This window comes from Triticum aestivum, chromosome 4B (genome assembly GCF_018294505.1).
Source record: "Triticum aestivum cultivar Chinese Spring chromosome 4B, IWGSC CS RefSeq v2.1, whole genome shotgun sequence".
NCBI classification, from domain to species: domain Eukaryota; kingdom Viridiplantae; phylum Streptophyta; class Magnoliopsida; order Poales; family Poaceae; genus Triticum; species Triticum aestivum.
Window position 1 is genome coordinate 66,033,309 of NC_057804.1, and position 21,876 is coordinate 66,055,184.

A 21,876-nucleotide genomic window follows, 5' to 3' on the forward strand; every position below is an offset into this window, starting at 1 on the left:
AAAACTGAACGGTCATTATGCTAAGCTAACGGATGGATCTTGTCCATCACATCATTCTCCTAATGATGTGATCCCGTTATCAAATGACAACTCATGTCCATGGTTAGTAAAACTTAACCATCTTTGATGATCGAGCTAGTCTAGTAGAGGCTTACTAGGAACACTATGTTTGTTTATGTATTCACACATGTATTAAGGTTTCCGATCAATACAATTCTAGCATGAATAATAAACCTTTATCATGAATAAGGAAATACAAAATAAAAACTTTATTATTGCCTCTAGGGCATATTTCCTTCAGTACATCTCATCTCTTGTTTGCGGATGATACTCTTTTGTTCTTCAAGGCAAATGGATGGCAGGCAAACTATGTCAAACAAATTTTTCATGTATATGGGCAAGCTACTAGACAACTTCTTAACCCTTCAAAATCTTCTATTCTCTTTGGGAGGTCTTGCTCGACACCAGATATAGTTTTGGTTAAATCTGAACTGGGGGTCACCACTTCCAGTTTTGAGGAAAAATATTTGGATTTCCTACTCCTGATGGTAGGATGAATAAGGGGAAATTCCAAAATTTGCAAGTGAAGCTCACTAAGCGATTGTTCTCTTTTGATGGGCACCCCACCCAAGCGGGGAAGGGAAGTTTTGATAAAGTTTGCTGCTCAATCAATTCCCTCTTTTAGTATGAGTGTTTTTAAGATTCCTCTGGGAGTTTGTGATGATCTAAATCGCATGGTGAGGAATTATTTTTGGGGTTCAAAAAAAGGTAAAAGGAAAAGGCATTGGTATGCTTGGCATAAAATGACGAGGTCCATAGCTCAAGGGGGGCTTGGTTTTAGAGATTTCCGTCTCTTTAATCAAACTTTGTTGGCTCGACAAGCTTGGAGGTTGATTGTACACCTGAACATCTTATGTGCAAGATTACTAAAAGCTAAGTACTATCCGAACGGGAGGCTTGATGATATTATTTTCACTGAAAATCCATCACCAACTTGGCAAGATGTTTGTCATGGTCTTGAACTCTTGAAAAAGGTTTGGTTTGGATGGTTGCAAATGGGCCAAATGTAATGATCAGGCGTGATCGTTGGCTGGTTCGTGGTGCCACATGTTCTTTACTTTCTCAAAGGGGAATATGTCGTTATAAATGGGTGTTAAAATTACTTGATCATAATGATAATTGGGACTTGACCCGTTTGAATCAGTTTTTCTTTTTAGTGGATGTCCAAGCTATTTGTTGTATACATCCATATCCGCGGTTTGGGGAAGATTTCATTGCTTGGGAACCAAAGAAGAATGGCCAATTCACAGTACAGAGTGCTTACTGGCTAGCTGCGGGAGAGCTCTATTCTCCTTCTTTAGCTTCCACAAGCAGTGCCCATGACGGACACGGGGAGGTTTGGAACCTAATTTGGTCGTGCCCAACCTCGCCTAAAGTTCTTTCTTTTGCTTGGCGTGCAGCGACGAATTCTTTGGAAACATGGCAAAGTAAAACAACGGAGGACTTTAGAGACTCAAGGTACATATCCAGTTTGTGCGAGAGAGGATGAAAACATTTTTCATGTCTTATGTGCTTGTGATAATGCACTTTAGCTATGGCGAGCTATGTCTCAAGTTTGTGCCCTTCCTGATGTTACCACAATTATGCGCCATGATGATTGATTACTGCAGCTTATTTGTGATGTAGATGAGGCTATGCGAGTTCGCGTACCGATGCTTTTCTGGAGACTATGGCATATCGGAAATGAGTTAATGCATGACAAGCCGGCACCACCTACTGATGTTTCAGTCAGATTTTTATCAAGTTATCTTGATTCACTAACTTCACTCAAGATGGATCCTAATGCAAATTTTGTGAAAGGAAAGATGGTGGCCAACCCTTGTTACCCATTGGTGTAGCACACATGCAATAACAATGTACTTGTGCCTAGAACATCCTGGATCCCTCCGGTCCTTGGGCGTGTTAAGCTTAATACGGATGGTTCGGTCCCCGATGGAATTGCGGGGACGGGTATGCGTCTTCGGGATCACCTTGGCGTTATTATTTTTAGCTCATGCAGATTTCGGGAAGAAAGCGAGGATGTTTCGGAAACAGAAATTCTTGCGCTGCAGGAAGGGATTTCATTGGCTCTGCAGTGGAGTAATTTATCCATCGATGTTGAATCAGACTGTTTGGAGGCAGTGGCTATGGTGAAGAGTAGTGAAACAAATCTATCAAAGTATTCTTTTATTATCAGAGAGATCAAGCAAAGTATGGAGGAATGTGACTCTTCTATTACTCATATATGCTCGTAGTGGCAATAGTGCTAGTCATTCCATGGCAAACTTTGGTAGGGCTAATGGTCGAACTATGGTTTGGCTAGGGTCCGGCCCAGAGAAAGTCCTTAATGTTGCTCTACGAGATTGTACTCCCTAATTTTTTTAGTAATAAAGAGTTATTTCACCAAAAAAATACACTTGCAGAAGGAAAATTTGATGGAAGATAGGACCATCATTTCCAGCTTGCCGTACCACCATCCTATCGATTCCTGACGTTGGCAACGGAAATAAGAGACGCAAAGCAATAAGTTGGACAACGACACCAAGTGTTGTCTATGCTTATATCCATTTGCCACCGCCCCGAAGCCTAGCCGAGCACCGCTGCCTAAACCAATCCAGAGAGGGACTTCTCAAGGTACAGACGCAGAAACTCATATATACGCGCATACATTTATATTTATAAACACACATACGCACATCCTACCTCATAAACGTTTTCGTAGTGGACGGGAACGTGAACTCAGATCGCTCAAAGGCCGAAATAAATAAACTAAAAAAACACGAGATCCGGGTGTCTAACGCTTTTTCCCTAAAAGAGGAGATCGGACGGCTCAAAAGAGAAGACGGCCAGAGGAGAGCGGGGCTCTGTCTTCTCCCCGGCGGCCAGGCTCCGCTCCGCTGTTTCGGTCCCCTCCCCCTTTGCCTTCGGCGGGCAGCGAGCGGAGCGCCGCGCGGCGGACAGCCTGACAATGCAAAACCCTCGCCCCTCCTACGCCCACCACCAGCTCCAGCAGCACCTCGCCTCCCTCCTCTCCGCCGCGGCCGGCGACCCCCCGCACCCCTCCGATGACGCCTCCCGCGCCGGCGCCCTCTCCAGCCTCCGCCTCTCCCTCCTCCACCCGCCCAACCGCCCGCTCCTCCCCTCCCTCGCCCCCTTCCTCGCCCCGCCGCTCTCCGTGCTCCTCGCCGACGACGCGTAAGCGCCCCCTCCCCCCTCCCCTCGCGCATCTGTATGTAGGTAACGCGATTCTACTCACCTCCTCGTTCGTGTCTGTTGCGCAGGTCCTACGCCGTGCGGCGCGCCGCCGTGGCGGCCTACGCGGCGCTCAGCGCGGTGCTGTGCGCGCACGAGGCGCCCGGGGGCCTTCCGGACGGGTTCGTCGCCTGGGCGCTGCCGCTCCTGGGGGAGCCCGCCTCGGCCGCCCTCGTCGCCGAGGGGCTCAGGGAGCTCCTGGCCACCGGGGATGCGCACGCGGTCGAGCGTTTCGTGCCACCACTCCTCGCCGCCTGCCGTGACGTGCTCGAGGATGAGCGGACCTCGCTCGCTGTGCTCAGGTGCCTGCTCGGCCTGCTCACGCTCGTCGCCGCCAAGTTCCCCCACTGCTTCCGGCCGCAATTCGTCGATATGGTGGACTTGCTCCTTGGGTGGGTGTTCGTCCCAGACCTTGCCGAAACCGATTGCCGCACCATCGTGGATAGTTTCTCGCAGTTCCAGTGGCACTGGCTCGGTAATCTGCAGTTCTCCCTTGGACTGTTGCCCAAGTTCTTGGCTGATATGGAGGTCCTTGTGCATGATCCCAACCTTGCGGCCAGCCATAACTCTGGCCGGCTTCGTCCGCTCTTTGCTTGCTTCTCGACGGTGTTGCAGATCATGGCATCTGGTGTGGCAGAGAGAAATAATCTGAGAGAACTTGTAGTAGGGCCACTTGAAGCGTTGGCTCCTCAGCTTTTAAGGTGTGCATCAGTGATAGCTTCCAAGATTGGCTGGTCTGAGAGGATGGAAGAAGCATCCAGATGTTTGGTCTTGCTCGCAGAGATTCTGCAGGAAAGGTTCGCCAAGTTCTATGCTATGTTTGTGGATGTGTTGGCACAGAGTTTGGATAATGCGTCGTCACTACAGTTGGTGGTAGCACTTAAGACTAACCTGCAAGTGTTGTCACTTCAAAATTTGGGGCTCCATTCGGCTGCTGTGGAGCACTTGCTTGAATTCAGCTCACTTTTATCTCGGCTCCGTCTTCACCCAAACCACAATGTGGTTGTAAATTCAGCATCCACTTATCTTTTTTGTCTGCAGCATGGATTGGAAGATGTAGCTGAGCAAGCAATTGCATCATTGATGAAAGAGTTGGAACTATTGAAATTTCTGCTTGAGAACATGCAAGTAAGCTACACTGGTATCCAGAGTCACTCCTTAGAGAACAACACTCCAGTAGGGTATTCAGAGCATCAGTTGCTTTCTTTAATGAAATTCGATTTGAAGATTCTACTGGCCACTATTTCAGCTGATTCTGAAAAGATTGACAGGAGAGTACCTATGCTGACATCATTCATTTCAGAGAAGCTTGACCCATTTGGCACCCCGTTTCATAATTTCCTTGAGATGCAGTTTCAGATTTTCTCTACACTTCACAGACTGAGCAATGTGGAACTGTCAATTAATATTGAAACATCTGAAGAATTTAAAAGAGGCTCTGGTGATTCAGGCAGTCAAACTCAGATAGATAATGAATCAAGGAAGTTTTTTTGTGACTGTAAAATGAAGTTCATGCATAAATATGGAAAACACATAGTGCGTGGCCTTAGTGCATCATCATCCATGACACTGAAATTAGACGCTTTAGATTGGATAGATTCTTTCGCGAAACTGGTTCTTGCCATGGAAAGGGATCTGAACAAGACCAGTCTCTCTTATGAGTTTGGGGATGCTACCCTTCCGAATATTATTCTCTTCACTATCTTGGATTGCGCTTATGATAGGGAGACTAAAGTAAGATGCCATGTTGCGTTATCCTTGGAAGCACTTTTTCTTGGTAGGCTCATCAATCCCATGAGCTTCTCAGTTGTCTCACAGGTTCTTCTTGACAAGCTCAGTGATCCAGACAATGCTGTAAAAAATGGATTTCTGAGGTTATTTTCAATTGCTTTGCCTATTACAACATACACATTTGGCTTCCTTGAGGATGGATATAGTTATCAGAATTGCCTAGGTATTTCTAACATTACCAAGCACTGCATGAGTTTGAGGCATGTGCTTGCTGTGAAACAACAGCCTAGGAAACTTCACTGGCAGCAGCTTGTTTCTATTCTGAGTTACCTTTCCCTCAGATTGAAGTTGCCTCTTTCTTCTTGGGTTCAACGGCTGGTCTTTAGTTACCGCGGCAAGAAAGATATGTTTTCTGGTCAAATTGATGTCTCTGGAGATACTGATTGGAATGAATTATTCAAAGGGCCCGATGTGGACATAACTATTATTGATAGGATATATTCAGTGAACAATCTTGCTGCAGTTTGGTGGGGCATCCATGAAGCTGCTCGGCACTGCATAAACCTTCGGCTTCGAACTCATCTTGGTGGCCCCACACAGACATTTGCTGCTTTAGAACGCATGCTTTTGGATGTACCAAATTTATTGGCACTGGAAACTAACGAAGGTGAAGGCAGGTATATAGGACCATCTGACATATCCCTATTACCTATGCGCCTGCTATTGGATTTTGTTGAGGCATTAAAGAAATATGTTTATAATGCGTATGAAGGTTCCTTTGTTCTACCAGCCCCTCCAAAGGCAAGTTCCTTGTTTTTCCGAGCGAACAAACGAGTCTGTGAAGAGTGGTTTTCTCGAATCTGTGATCCAATGCTGAATGCAGGACTAGCTTTGCAGTGCAGCGATGCAGTCATTCAGTACTGCTCATCTCGGTTACTAGATCTCAGAAACATTGCTGCATCATCCCTCAAGGACAACAGCCGCATGGGAGGAGCTACTGAAAGTAATCATGCTTTTAGAGAGAGGTTAGAAATGGATATTCTGAAGGTTTTGCGACATGCTTCTCTGGCATTGTGCAGGTGTCATGAAACAGACGCCTTGGTTGGACTCCAGAGGTGGGCTGTATCAACATTCTACACATACTTTGAGCAGGAAAAGCAACTAACACGGGGTGTATCTGATACCCACAAGCACTTTTCCTGGATGTCAGGACTCATCTATCAATCCCAGGGGCAGTATGAAAAGGCTGCTGCACATTATTCTCATCTCTTGCAGTCTGAGGAAGCCCTTACCTCCATGGATTCTGATGTCATCCAGTACATCATAGCACGTGTTATTGAGTGCTACACAGCTCTGTCTGACTGGAAATGCTTGGAGGGCTGGCTTGCAGAGTTACAAGAGCTCCGTGCTGTACATGCTGGCAAACCTTATTCAGGTGCTTTAACGAGTGCTGGCAATGAGCTTAATGCTATTCATGCAATGGCATGTTTTGATGAGGGTGACTTCCATTCAGCTTGGAGTTATCTTGATTTGACTCCTAAAAGCAGCAGCGAGCTTACCCTCGATCCCAAGGTTGCACTTGAGAGAAGTGAATTAATGCTCCTGCGTGGAATGCTTCAATCTGACAGCAAGCCTGACAAGGCAAGAGAGGATCTTGATAAGGCTAAATTGATGTTGGATGAAGCACTCTCTGTGGCCCCTCTCAATGGATTGACTGATGCTGCAGCATGTGCTGGCCAGCTTCATTGCATCTTTGCATTTGAAGAGGCCACTGGGTTGACGTGCCAAGATGGACCTAATCAACCACCAGCGCCCATGGATTATTTACTGAGACTATTGCAGGATCCTATTGACAGGATCCATCAAGATTGCAGTATGTGGCTGAAGGTCTTTAAAGTGTATCGTACTGCACATCCATCTTCATTACCTACTCTTCTTCTATGTCGCAAGCTTGCTAGTCTTGCTAGAAAGCAGACCAACTTTATGTTAGCTGGCCGCTTAAACCAGTACCTCATAAACCATCCTTTGGAATCATCTGATGAGACGGACAAGGAAATGCTTACTTTGAACATTAAGTATGAAGGTGCCTTGCTGAAGCATTGCGAAGGAAACAATGAGGAGGCTTTAACTGATCTGTGGTCACTGGTTCGTGCTAATGTTCTTTCTTCAGCTAGTGATTCATCTGGCATTGGCGATTCACTTATTGCTAAGGCGTGTCTGAAACTCTCGACCTGGATGGAGGAGAGTTCAACTTCCACTCTGAATATGATCGTTCCAAAGGTGGTAAAAGATTTTAGTGATTTTGATGGCTTTCGAAATGGGTCAGAGAAACTTTTGTCTGGTGACAGTGGGTCAGTTTCTACTGCAAACTGTCATGTGCTTGCCCAAGAAATCATAGGCAGTGCTCGAAAGATATCCTGGCAACTTTGTCCCAGTATGGGCAAGGCGTGGCTTTCTTATGCATCTTGGTGCTTTACTCATGCCAATCACTCTCTATCTGGATCCGATTCAAATTTGCAGAACAGTTTGTCCTCCATTCTCCAATCTGAACTTTCTCCAGACAGATTTCACTTGACAGATAATGAGAAGTCTGAGGTGGAGCAAACAATAAGAAGTTTCTATGCTGATATATCTGCAAATTATGTCGATCATAATTCCTTAGCGACAACAGGGTACAGCAACAATTCTGAGCAGGAGTATCCCATGACCATGATAATTGAACAGGCAACTCAACTGTTAGAAACTGCAGCCAGAGCACCAGGTTTTGAGGCCAGTGATGGTGAAGGTGCCTATGCACTGCTATCATCAGAGCTTAAAGTTCTCTTTGGTAAATGCGATTCTACAATGGACAGTGCCATGCCTTTGATTAACAATCTTACTGAAATTTGGTGGTCTTTAAGGAAAAGGAGGGTATCACTCTTTGGGCATGCTGCAAATGCTTATTTTCAGTACCTTTCTCATTCATCAATTGAGATTCAACCTTCATATCAGCGTGATGCCTTGAAAGGGAAAACTAGGGGCTACACTTTGAGAGCATTGTTGTATCTCCTCCATATAATTTTGAACTATGGGGTGGAGCTGAAGGAAACACTTGAAAGTGGGCTTTCAACAGTTCCTTTGTTGCCATGGCAGGTAAATGATGATAGTGGCGCATCTATTCTATAATTATGATAAGGTTAGTGTATAATTATATGTTTGGATCCATGCAGGAGATCATACCACAACTTTTTGCTCGCTTGAGTTCCCACCCAGAGAAGATAGTAAGGAAACAGTTGGAGAGCATATTGGTGAAGCTAGGGAAACTTTCTCCTTATTCTATAGTATATCCTACATTAGTTGATATCAATGCCTGTGAAGGAGAACCTTCTGAGGAGCTTCAGCAAATATTGAACTTTCTGGTATGATGTTTCGTATGCTACTTATACTATGATTATCTGCTTTAGGCTATGATGATATATGCATGCTACTTCTGTATTTTGAACACTTTCTGTTTTTCTTTCATAGGTTAAGCTGTACCCCAAATTAATTAAGGATGTTAAGCTTGTAATTGATGAGCTAGGAATGATAACCGTTCTGTGGGAGGAACAATGGCTGAGTACCTTACAAGATCTCCATTCAGGTAAGCCTCCCCTCGACTTCTGCAGTTCTGTGAAATCAGCTACCCAAGGCAGGCTTCCATGGAAAATGGACACACTTACATAAGAATTAGCTTATGCTCCAGCTTGACATTGTTGTGCTTACTATAGAATCTAGTTAGTTAAAGGGAGCCTTTACCGAACGAAGTAAAATACTTCCGTGCCATAAGAAAGATGTTGTTGGTTATGTAAGAAGTAAAACACAGTTTTCTTTTCTTCAAAGCCGCTGCAATTCCAAATACACCCTAAGGTCTAAGCCCCAGTTAGTAACCATTATTTTTTCTTGTTCTGATTTTTGAATTAAGTGTTCCTGTAGAGTTAATTACCAAATTCCTCTTGTTAACTAGATTGCAATACAAATCCTGAAAAATATTGTTGCATAGGATCTCTAGAATGGTGCCTCTTGAGTTTTTATGAGATCCTTTAGCTTACTAAGTTTCAATACTGTAAGAATGCTTGCTTGCACGGCAAATGACATTTCCTCCTCACTTGCAATGTACCATTCTAGAAGTTAGGTTGGAGGTTGTCTACTTTAACTGTTGCATTAAATTTAATCTGTCTGTACAATGGTTCATGTCTGGTATATGCTTTTGTTTACTTGTTTGTACAAACCTGCATTTAGAAACTTTATGACCAAATAACCAGTAACCACATATTCATATCTAATATACTTTGAGTATTAGTTTGTTGTGTTTTTGATGGGACATTTTTTATGTTGCTATGTAGATGTCTTAAGGAGAATCAATATACTTAAGGAGGAAGCTGCAAGGGTTGCTGCAAATTCTACACTGACTTCAGCTGAAAAGAACAAGATCAATGCTGCAAAATATTCTGCTATTATGACTCCAATTGTTGTAGCCTTGGAACGTCGTTTAGCATCCACATCCCGTGAACCAAGAACACCCCATGAGACGTGGTTCCATAAGGAATATAACGCTCAGCTGAGATCTGCAATCACAAGCCTTAAGGTGCCCCCTGGATCTCCAGCAGCATTAGGAGAGATTTGGCGGCCTTTTGATTCAATTGCAGCTTCTTTAGTCAGTCATCAAAGAAAGTCATGCGTATTGTTAAGTGAAATTGCTCCACAGCTAGCAACTTTGTCAACCTCTGACATTCCAATGCCTGGTTTTGAGAAGCAGATACTTGATTCCTCGGAATCTTTTTTTGCTGGAAATCATGGCACGGTTACAGTATCTTCTTTCTGCAAAGAAGTTACAATACTTTCTACAAAGACAAGACCTAAGAAGCTCGCCTTGCAAGGATCAGACGGACAGAAGTATATTTATCTTCTCAAGGGACGGGAGGATCTACGTCTTGATTCTCGGATCATGCAGCTTCTGGAGGCGATAAATAGCTTCTTGCATTCATCTTCTGACACTCGAAGTCGAAATATTGCAATACGATTTTATTCTGTTACACCAATTAGTGGACGAGCTGGGTTAATCCAGTGGGTAGAAAATGTAAGCAGCATATACAATGTGTACAAGTCATGGCAAAAACGTACTCAGGCGGCACAGGCACAGCTTTCTTCAGTTAGCACTGGTAACATTCACAACTCAGTACCTCATGTTCCCCGTCCTAGTGATATGTTCTATGGAAAAATAATACCAGCACTGAAAGAAAAAGGGATCAAAAGAGTAATCTCACGAAGAGATTGGCCACTAGACGTTAAGAAAAAAGTTCTGTTGGAGCTTATGAAGGAGACTCCAAAGCAGATTCTGTGGCAAGAAATGTGGTGTTCAAGTGAGGGCTTCAAAAACTTCAACTCAAAAGTAAAGAGGTATGTATGGTGCATGGTACTTCTGCATTGAGCACTCTATTTACATTTACCAAGTGTCCTTTGTTTCCACTGCTAGGCAAAATAAAAGTACGAATTTGAGAGTTTTTACTTTTATTGTACTACTAAAAGTCTGTCCAGGCTTTTCTGCTGGTTGTCATTCTCATGAAGAATATGCCCACTTTGAGCATAGATGGCATATTTGAAACTGAAAATTATGTTGTCAGTTAAGTCGTTGCTCTTAAGCCCTACTGACTCCTTCCTTACAAAAAATTGAAAGAAGAGGGAAATCGCTACTCTTTTCCAGAGGGAACCACATAAAAGTTATGCCGAGTTAAATAATTGTGCAAGTCCCTAGTGAATTGGGATCTGGGGAGGCTGAGACAAGCTCTTCAGGGTGCTATCACTGTTGACAAGCTTCCCTATGAGTTTAACAATGTACATGCCACATAGTTTCCATGATGTAGATTCTAGCGGTGGGGTTAGACAGGGCTAGAGTCAAACCTTCATCGCCAGGGCAGTGGCATATGCAGAGATTAGAGGAAGATTTTTTAGCCTAGCGACTCAATCCGTCAAGTTGAGCCCCACCTCAGTTTTATTCCTGGAATCACCTCTGATATATCATTCATGTAACTTTTTTCTTGTATGTTAATTATGGATTTTCAGATTGTAATTTTGGCGGGAACTAAGATCATATGTTTTGTACTAGTATAAGTAGCGATTTGTGAAGCAACACGTGCCCACAAATTATTTATCAATACATACATAAATGGTAACTGGAACATCAGGAAACCAAGAGTGCCTTGAGGCTATTTTAGTAACTAGTTTGTTCACCATAGCACATTCATCAAGATATCTTAGTTTTGCAAAATAGAGCTCTACAATATATCTTACAAGAGTAGTAACTGAAGATTCCTTTCGTCTATTATTTTCGACAGAAGTTCTTATTATCCGTGAGTGCTTAGCTATCAATCTTTTTCCTGTTGCAGATTCTCTAGCAGTCTAGCGGCTATGAGCATGGTTGGCCATATCCTGGGCCTGGGAGATAGGCATTTAGACAATATCCTTATGGACTTTAGCAATGGTGATGTGGTTCACATAGATTACAATATATGCTTTGATAAAGGGAAAAGGTTGAAGATTCCAGAAATCGTTCCGTTCCGTCTTACTCAAACTATTGAATCAGCCTTGGGATTGTCTGGAGTTGAAGGTGTCTTTAGAGCTACCTGTGAGGCAGTTATGGGTGCCCTCTTGAAGAACAAAGATATCATCTTAATGTTAATGGAAGTATTTGTTTGGGACCCATTGATTGAGTGGACACGCGGAAATATGCAAGATGAAGCTGGAATAGCTGGTGAAGAGAAGAAAGGAATGGAATTAGCAGTTAGTTTAAGCTTGTTCTCTTCTAGGATTCAAGAAAGTCGTGTTCCGTTGCAGGTAATTGTCTCTTGGAGTTGGAAATTTTCTTTTGCCTCTTGGCAGCAATATTTTAGAATGATGCGTCAGGCATATTTGCAGTTCTAGCCTCTGTTAAATCAATGAGTTCCGAGTTATTTTTTAAGGATATAATTTATTCCCGGTCTAACTGAACTGTTTGTGTTGTTCAGGAGCATCAGGATCTTTTCGTGACTAACTTGCCAGCTACAGTATCTGTTCTAAAGGTATTCCTTTTTAACTTTGTAACCACAAAGTGGAAATATCTCAAATAACATATTTGAATCACCTGATTTTTGTTTTATTCTCACTATATGCAGACATTCTTGGATACTCTAGATCAGTATGAGGTTAAATCTGCTATATTTTATCATGCTGAGAAAGAGAGGTCCAGTGCTTTACATAATGAAACGTCAGCAAAGTCAATCCTTGCCGAGGCCACTTCAGTTGCTGAAAAATCCCGCACTTCTTTTGAGCTTCATGCTCATGAATTAGCAGAAGCAAAAACATCGACAGTTGACGAAGCTAACACACTTGCAATATGGGTGGAAAAACATGGAAGGGTTCTTGAGGCCATACGGGACAATTCGATTACAGGTTCGGAGCTATTAATGAAACTAGACAGCAAGGATGAGGCCTTGAGCCTTATTTCAGCTGTCCTTGTATCTGGTGTCCCCCTTACGGTTGTACCAGAGCCAACTAGAGAACATTGCTATGAGTTGGACAGGGAGGTCTCTGAACTAATTACTGAGTTGCATGATGGGCGGTCCTCTGCTTTACAGGCACTTGGTGAGTATGCTTTAATCTTGCAGCAAGTTCTTCCAGTTAACTACATCACAACCAGTCCAATTACTGGTTGGGCACAAGCTTTGCAGCTATCTGTAACCAGTGCATCACAAGACATGCTTTCTCTTTCCAAAAGGCAGGCTGCAGAAGTCATTGCTAAGGTTCAGGGCGAAGGTAGTAATCTAGTACAGCAAAGATACCGGGATCTCTTAAATCAAATGGAAAGTTATGTTGCATGTGTGGAAAGAATTATGAGGGAATGTTCTGAATTGATGAGTTCTGTTGGATCGGATAACGAAGCACAGTCTAAAGATCGGATACTTTCTGCATTCATAAACTCTGTTCAATTGTCATCACAAAAGAATGATGAGGACGCTGTTCCTTCTTCGCTGGCAGATAATTTGGAGGTCAAACCTCCAGCCCAGGAGGATGTAAAAGAGAAAGCAAGTAAGGTTCTATCTGTTCTTGGGATCGCTGTGAGTCAGTTATACAGTGGCATTAGAGTCAGAGTGTCTGAACTCTCAACTAAAGCTGTTGGGATAACTAAGTTTAGGACAGATGAAGCTGGTCTTCAAGCTGATGCTGGAATGAGTCTGCAATTGTTTGATCAGCAGATCGAAAAATGTGCATTACTTTCTGGATTTGTGAAGGAAGTGCATGAAGTGATGGGGACAAAATTAGGTGAAATAAACGCTGATTATCTGAAGCATCGGCCTGGACAATGGGCTTATCCGTTTCAGGCCATTTTGCACTCAAGTACCAACATGATTGAGCAAATGACCGAAGTTTTTCTTCCAGAAATTATTAGATCGTTTGTCTCGTACAATTCGGAGGTAATGGAAGCCTTTGGTTCAATTTCTCGGATACGTGGTTCTGTTGACACAGCTCTAGAGAAGTTGGCTGAGGTAGAACTTGAGAGAACATCACTTACTGAACTGGAACAGAGCTACTTTGTGGAAGTTGGCCGAATCACTGAGCAGCAAGTAGCTCTTGAAGAAGCTGCCATGAGGGGTAGAGACCATCTATCCTGGGAAGAAGCAGAGGAACTAGCTTCACAGGAGGAAGCCTGTAGAGCACAGTTGGAACAACTTCAGAAAACTTGGAGCCAGAAAGATATGAGAATTTCATCAGTTTTGAAAGTAGAAGCCAGTGTCATGAATTCTTTACTTTCTTCTGAAAAGTACTTCTCATCTTTGGTGAGTGCTGATCAGGAAAATGAATTTCATTTCAGAAGCAAGGCTCTGCTTTCAGTCTTGACAAAGCCCTTCGCTGACCTGGAATCTCTTGATCATATGCTATCATCTCGTGGCGCCTTCCCTTCCCACATGAGTGGACCAGTTTCTAATCTAAGAGAAGTTTTGGCTGCTAGTTCTTCATTATCTGATGTTATGTGGCCTTTATCTGGCTTATTGAAGGATCATGCTTTTTTTGTTTGGAAGCTCGGTTTGCTTGATTCAATTCTTGACTTGTGCATGCATGAGATTTCATCTTCTGTTGAGCACAGTTGTACTACCAACCAGCTTTACATTACTCTCAAAAAGAAGCTTGCGATCCATGTGGAAAATCAAGTTGGTCAATATATTCTGAAAAGGATTGCTCCTGCACTGATCCTACATTTAGACAAAGAAATTTGTGATTTGCTAGAAACAAGCCAAGGAAGAAGAGAATCAGGTCAACCTACTGCGGCTGTAGGAAGGGTTGCATTAATGCTTGAGGAGTACTGTAATGCTCATGAGACAGCTAGAGCTGCCCGGACTGCAGTTTCTCTAAAGCAAAGGCAATTAAATGACCTCACCGAGGCTTTACGCAAAATAATTTTGGAAATAGTTCAGGTTGAATGGCTGCATGGTTTTTCGTCGCCTCATGCACAGAAGGCCAAGCTTTTCTCACAAAATATTCTTGGTGATGATAAGTTCATGTCTGTGCTTTTAAATTTGAGCAGAAGGAACTTGTTAGATAAGATCCAGTCTTCGATGTCGTTGATAACAAGATCAATTGAGTGTCTGCAAGCTTGTGAAAGCACTTCTGTTTCAGCTGAAGGCCAACTTGAGAGAGCAATGGGATGGGCCTGCGCCGGTCCAAATACTTCTGGAGCAGGCAGTTCAACTGCAAAGGGTTCAGGAATCCCCCCTGAGTTTCATGATCATCTATCGAAAAGGAGGAAATTGCTTGGGGGCATTCAAGAACAGGCATCTGACCTTGTTAAGTCTTGCACATCCGTTTTAGAGTTTGAAGCATCTAGAGATGGGCTTTACTTTGTTTCTGAGGATAAATCTTCTGGACAATCTACTGATAAGGGCAGGGCATGGCAGCAAACTTTCGTGAATCTACTGACACGTTTAGATGCAGCATACCATTCCTTTACATGTAAGTCGATTACTTTCTGTTTGTACTTTCATTACATACATGCTCAGAACTGTGAACGTGTTTACTTGTCATGAGGTCACCAATGTCTAGTCAGAAGTTAGAAGTTCTACATGATTTTGAATTTCTGATGCAATAGTTCCCCCTGCCTGATAGTATGAGTTCTTCTGTTTAATTGTTTTTCCATTTGTTCTTTGTTGCAAGCAGGTGCAGAACAAGACTGGAAATGTGGCCAGCTCAACATGGAAACTGCTGGAAAAGGCTTGTATTCAGCTACCAATCAACTTTCTGTAGTCTCTGTCAAGGCAAAATCTGCTTTAGGTCCGTCCTCTCCCACTTCTGGAATTGTTGTTTGCTTCTTTTATCATCCAATGTCGAAATTTGTAAGATTCCTTTTATTTTAATTCTTGTAGAATAATGCCATGTATATCTTGTCCCAGTTGATCTGCAGGATACTCTGGTAGACATGTATGAACGTGCTTGTGAAGTCAGTGTATCATTATCTGGATTCAAACATATTTCACAGGACCGCACTGCCTTGACTGCTGAATGTGGCTCCTTGCTCGAGGAGGTAAATCCGTGCATGATTTAATCCCATTTTGTTGACATATCTCTACTTTGACTGCATGGGAACTCCTAGTTGTGAATTCGGTTGTATGCTTTAAGGTTTGCAAGTTTAAATGGTCAGGAACTTTTAAGAGATTTTGTCTGCAGTTGAGGAACTAATATTGTTCAGCTTCATATCTGAAATGCTTTGATGATAAAAAAAATTATATTCTTCAGTTAAGTAAAACCTGGCAGTTAGATAGATATCTCATCTACGGTATGCATATCCTTTCTAGTTATTGGCAATTATTATTCGAAAACTTGCTCTTGATTTCCTGGCAAATTATTTACAGGTTTTGGCTATAGCAGAGGGGTTGCATGATGTCTACACTTTGGGAAAGGAAGCTGCTGCATTGCACAGTTCCCTTACGGCAAATATTTCCAAGGTTTGTCATGAATTTTTTCTATCAAATTTCCTCCCTTCAAGATCAATATAAATACTTGCACCTGGTTACTCATGGTAATATTTATCTTGTACATCACATGTGCATGCTGTTTGATGACTTTGATTGAGATTTTAATAATTCGGTACTGACATGGTGATGATATTTTTGGCTCTTAGAAGCAGTCCAGAGAAATGCTAAGCTTTATGCCTAGGACTCAGGAATACATGGCACCTTTAGTGTTTGGTAGAATATGATATTTTTTCTCTAATGAAAAAGCTTTGTTTTGATGCTTGGCAGGCAAATACGATCTTACTTCCACTTGAAGCTTTGTTGTCTGCTGATGTGGCTGTTCTGTCTGAAGCGATCTCAAAGGAAAGAGAGAAGAATAACACCAGTATGCCTCTTAGTCATGGAAAGGCATTATACCAATCTTACATCACTAGAGTAAGGGAAGCTTGCAAAAACATAGAGCCTGTGGTGCCCCTATTAACCGAATACGTGAAGGAGCTGCACTCCATGGTGATTAAGCTTGGACGCCTTTCAAGTCTTCATGCAGGGAATCTTCATAAGGTACTTAGCTAGGACATGTATACTTATGTCACAGACGCTTAATCTTTTTATTTATTTTTATGTTTTGATGCTTGACCTGAAATTTTCACATGTCTCTTGGTACATGTAATTTCACTCCGCGTTTCTCTTATTCACAGGCTTTAGAAGTTATTGAAGAAAGTGAAACTGAGAGATCACAGGATATGCCCTCTGCACGTCCAGATCTTCTGCAAAGTGATTCGTCAGTTGAGAAGGATAAAAGCTCTTCTGGAAGCAGGGAAGGTGTCTCTCAGGATTTGGTTATTGATACTGATGGTTCTCTACAAGATGAATGTTGGATTTCTCCACCAGAGCACTCATATACTAGCAGTTCCGGATGTACAACATTGTTGACCCAGCTTACTTCTGAGAATTTGGAGAAAATAGATGCCCTTTTGGACAGCGGGCCTGGAATAGAGGGTCCTGCTGCTAATAGTCAGCAAGCAAGAGATGGTAGAACTGATTCAGAATCAGACTCAAGTAGCAATAAGCAGGCGTTTTCAAACAATGTCACACAAGCTAGCAGTATTCATGTGGCTGAAACTTCTTTTGTGGAGGAGGGAAGAATTGAAACTGAGGATAACACTGGAGCCTTCAAACAGGTTAGAGGACAAGAATGTGACAGCAGTGACAATAAATCCTATTCAGATACTCGAATGACCAGAGGTAAGATATTGTCGTTGCCATTTATATTTTATTATTCCTATTTGAGGTCAAGTAGGTTGCTCTTCAACTTCTTGTAGCATTGTACAGTATATAGTATCCAACAACCCTCAGAGCATTGAACCTTGATTAAATTGTAAGTGCTCTGTCAGCACCATTTTAACACTGCATATAATTTTTCTTCAAGGAAGAACTAGCAATTATACATGCTGCAGAAAATATTTTCAGCACAACTTTTACTTTCTCAACCGTTTCTGTTTAATACTTAATCTTACTTCTCATCTGTACAAAAAATACTGATGCACGAAATGGATAAATTTAATATTTTCAAATTGCACCATTGCTACGTTAGATTGAATATTACAGATCATCATAAGACTTCCTATTTTCCTAGCTCGTTCTGTGTGAAATTTTCATGAAATATTAGGCCTTTAAGAGTTCTGAAGCTGAGACAGATTTATATTGATATGTTTCTGCTCCACAGGTAAAAATCCTTTTGCTCTGTCTATCCTGAAGCAAGTGGAACATAAGTTACATGGACGAGATATAGATGGTACCAGGTGAGCAAATAAGAGGGAAGAGTTTTAGTAGCCATCCAAATCTATTGCTGTATGTTATCCAGTTTTATTGATCTCATTCTCATATCATTCTCTTTAGGTCCTTGAAAATTTCGGAGCAAGTAGACTATCTTCTTAAGCAGGCGACAAGCATCGACAATTTGTGTAATATGTACGAGGGTTGGACACCTTGGATATGATTCAAATTTCACCGATACAACTTTCATCAATGTATGCTGTCCAGGTACTAGCTGAATATTCTGCTGAAGCCCTGTAGTAGCAACTCTTTTGTTCATCTGTATGTTTTTAAAATGCAAGATCTCCATGTAGGTGAGTGTAGATGTTACAAGCTAAGAATTGTCTTCATTTCTCCGCAGTCCGTTTGGTGACCTTCTTGAGATAGAAAGGAGCTGTTCAAACAGTGAAATCTCTGACAAAACCTGAGTAGTGACCTTGAGATAGAAAGGGCTGTTCAAACAGTAACAATTTCTAATGAAACTAAATTGACGTGCTCAGCACTGGCTCGGCCTTCTTTAGTCTTTAACCTGGATCAGTCAGTGCCTAATGGTCTAGTAATGAGACTTGCCAGTAAGCCTAGTGTACACTACAGGTTCCTAAACATGTAATGTTGCACCAGTCATGTCCGGAAACTTGTCCATTAAGTACTGATATGGTGGTGGAACAAACATCTGGTCATCTTACTTATCCAATAAGGGGACAACAAGAGGGGTCTTATTTATTCCAACGAGGGGACAAAAACAGGGTTTCAATAACTGCTCAGGATGATGTAAAACATTTATATTGTATCTTAGAAAACCAGAATGAGTCGGTAGATCCAAAACCAGAAAGTACTATTTCCACAGTTTTTCTCACCATGAAGGATCAGCTTAAGTCGAGGCCTCAATTGACATGTCTTCTGATATATTTTTTCCGTTTTGCTGTCAGTATCCAATCATCTAAGTTGATATTTCTGATTCCATTTTTAGTTCAGTGGCCATTTTAGCATAGGAACAGGTCTCTACTTTTGGTCCCTCAGCTATTGCCGACTTTAATTTTAACCGTGAACCTTTTACTCCAACTCTCAGAAATGAACAAATCTTATCCGAAGCTGGTTCGTGGGGTGGTTTTGCCATGTTTGCTAACAGTTATCAACCCTTCCACATAGGCTACCACATCATCAAGCTGACCCCATGTGTCAGCCTCTCTGTCTTCTCATCTTTGCATCTCTCCTTGCTGCATCCATCCAAGCAGGTGGCTATTCAGAAGGAGGCGGCGGCAGCGCTGCATGGGAATGTCCGAGTCAGCGTTGAAACTGGGACCTGGTATTCAGAAGGACCTGGTCTTATAACTCTACATGTCTGAGTCAACGTTGGCAAGGTAGAAGGATGATGATGAAGAGAATGAAAAAGATCAATTTTGGAGAAGAGTCAAAATGAATTTCATGGTGTTGCTAAAAAGAAGCTCACCAAGCTTGAGGAAGAAGGTGGCAGCCCCCTTCCTCTTCATATGAACGTGAAAGAGGATGGAGATAGGGGCACCAGTGGGGCGGCTTGCGGCTTCCTACCTTAAACTACGTACAGGTGCTTGCCACCAATTGACTGGGGCTGCAAACCAATGCCCGCGTTTGGTACATTGCGGCAGCCTGCACAAGCCTGCCAGCCATCACAACTGCCAAATAGAGGCATAGAGCTACAACAGGACTGCTGAAAACCATTTCCCAGATTTTGTCTCAGTCAGCAGAAAACCAGTTGGGAGAGGGCCAAGGGAGTAAAGTAAACTGATCCAAGAGTTCAAGGTTAAAAACAACCGGTTTCAGAGTTCAAGGTTGAAAAGTGAACTTCTGCAATAGTTAAGGGTTGAAAACTATAATGACACATAATCAAGAAAGCACTTACATAAACAGTTTCAGGACAAGCTATGCACAGTTCTGAAGTTGATTGACATAAAATAAACGGCGTTGAAGTTTACGGTGAAATTTAAACTCAGCCGATAGTTGAGGGATCAAAAGCAGGGGCTCAAGGGCGCAGGGTTGTTTTGCCCACATCCTGGGATGTCCACTGATCGGGCTTATGGCCTTGTAAAACTCACCTCCTAGCAGGATTGTACTCTCACCCACCTTTTCAATGCAATGAAGGCCCTTTGCGTTTCCAAAAAAAAAAAGGTTTTGCCATTTTTAGATAATTTAGTTTCCTTTTTTTAGATAATGTATAGTTTTGCTTGGCTATAGTTTTTGTTAATCCCAATCAGTTTTACTACCTTTTTTTTGCAAGGGACCTATGTGTTTTACCTAGCTACATTTTAATTGTTACATGTAATGCTTGACTTGCAACCGAATCACTTTCCTTGTTATGTTTTCACCTCCTTTTACCTGTGGGGAAATTCCCTTTTGTGCTCATTTTCAATTTTGACTTCTGTTTTTTAGAACTAGCTCTAAAATACAGGTGATTTACCCAAATCATGTTACCCCTTTTTCAGAGTTTCGGGCAGAAGACATTCCATGGCAAAAGCAGGATAGCATGCCAAGCAATTGTATGGTTGCTATGAATGACGGCGAGCCAAGTTAAAGAGGTTTGGCCGCACCTACTATTTTCACTGTTTCTGAAGCAAGGCTATGGTCATCTGTTTAACCATTTTTTTTAATATGGCTGCTTGCATTTGATCCAGCTCTGCAGGCGTCATTTATAAGACAGCGCGGCTCGACTTCCCTGCAGCATGTGGCATGAACGGCCTACGGATGCTTCCAAGCAGAGGAGGGGCACCACTTCGGTACTGTTGGCCTCTGCATCTCCAATGTTACGTTGCCATTCACATGCATTCTGGGATCCAGACAATGACATTGTGGAATGCTGAAGCTTAGCATGATATGAACGAAAATACCCTAAGCATTCGCAATTTGCATGGACACGCGGCGCGCTCACCCACAGGGATTCAAAATTGGTAAAGCTGTCAAATGTACATAATACGTTCCCTGTACATCTGATATTTTGGAAGCTCCTTTCCATGATCCAACTAGCATATTGGAAAGGGTAGGCGCTGGATATGCAACTGTGAAAATGCCGTTCGTATTCCACGACTCCTCGCGGATCAGATGTAAATAGAAATGTTCAATGTCGATCGATGATCACAGTATATTGATCGGAGTTAAATGCGAGTGTAGAGCTATTCAACATGCTAGTAATGGGAACGTATACTCCCAGATGAGATCCTTGCAGTAACTTATGTCCACTCTTGTTGCTTTCTGTTTTTTTTTTGTCTTTTTTGTGCAGGTGCAGATTGATTGGAAATCCTAAGCACAGCCTTGCAAAGTGACACGTTACTGGTAAGTTCGTGACAGGAGGAAAAAAAAGGAAATCTGCTGCTTATCATGATCAATCAATTCCTGTTCTCTTATTATTGTTATTATTTGAGTCGGAGATTGATCGCTTTATCTACATCCGAGTACGAACGCACGGCTTGTGGTCATGGGAAAGATAGGGCTCGGGTGGCCTGTATGCACGTAGGCAATGCAGCAACATCCTGGCCATGCCCTCTCCATATATCTTTTTCTTCTTCTGGCGGTGCTGTTAATTCATGCAGTTATTTTTTCTGATGCCCAGACATGCACCTAGTAAATATCTATTTAGTTGTGTACGGTATTTTTTATTTCTAATATGTTTTCTTTTCACAAGAAAACATATTTCCTTTCTTCCTGAGCTTAAAAAAAACACATTTCCGTTGTTTCTTTCATTTCTTTTAGTTTTTGAAAGAAATGTGGTGTCGCTTTCCTGGTGTTAGGTGATGGATGACAAAGTGCTGGGATATATAACATGGCAGTTGAGTGGCTGAGCTGCTGTTTCCTTTGCTATTTGGTGTCCCGCTCTCTGATTAGTGGCAGTTAAGTAACCACATGAGCTAGTTTTTAAAAGTAAATCCTCTGGGCCTCTAGGATCAGGATCGTTGTTTGGTTCGGCTTATTTTTCTCTGTGAAGAATCTTGTCTGCTCCGGTTGGTGGTGATGGGGATACTTTGAGCTAACACTCCCATAAACCAGAGTGAAATGCAGGGACGCCTGACCTGTG

General features: G+C 42.5%; 1 protein-coding gene across 2 annotated transcripts; it reads left to right on the forward strand.

Annotated features, from left to right (window-relative positions):
• The first annotated feature begins 2,898 nt into the window (after window positions 1–2,898).
• LOC123091050 (serine/threonine-protein kinase SMG1) lies at window positions 2,899–21,014 on the forward strand. Of its 2 annotated transcripts, none has more exons than XM_044512443.1 (17): window positions 2,899–3,234; window positions 3,321–8,154; window positions 8,232–8,420; window positions 8,527–8,641; window positions 9,384–10,437; window positions 11,424–11,871; window positions 12,042–12,095; window positions 12,189–15,021; window positions 15,226–15,339; window positions 15,459–15,589; window positions 15,918–16,010; window positions 16,308–16,580; window positions 16,718–17,264; window positions 17,746–17,821; window positions 17,919–18,049; window positions 20,294–20,386; window positions 20,483–21,014. In XM_044512443.1, exons 1-15 carry the CDS (start codon window positions 3,008–3,010, stop codon window positions 18,016–18,018), a joined length of 11,088 nt encoding a protein of 3,695 aa, XP_044368378.1. In that variant the 5' UTR covers window positions 2,899–3,007; the 3' UTR covers window positions 18,019–18,049; window positions 20,294–20,386; window positions 20,483–21,014. The 2 variants fall into 2 exon arrangements, with proteins under 2 accessions (XP_044368378.1, XP_044368377.1); XM_044512442.1 differs by having other exon boundaries at window positions 2,900–3,234; window positions 17,919–18,062.
• The last annotated feature ends 862 nt before the right edge of the window (window positions 21,015–21,876 follow it).

Excerpts from the sequence above, each read along its gene's own strand:
- LOC123091050 (XM_044512443.1), top strand. The coding sequence starts at position 3,008 with ATGCAAAACCCTCGCCCCTCCTACGCCCACCACCAGCTCCAGCAGCAC. Across the intron at positions 11,872-12,041 it reads AAAGTCGTGTTCCGTTGCAG|GAGCATCAGGATCTTTTCGT; the intron begins GTAATTGTCTCT and ends TGTGTTGTTCAG. Across the intron at positions 16,011-16,307 it reads TTACGGCAAATATTTCCAAG|GCAAATACGATCTTACTTCC; the intron begins GTTTGTCATGAA and ends GATGCTTGGCAG.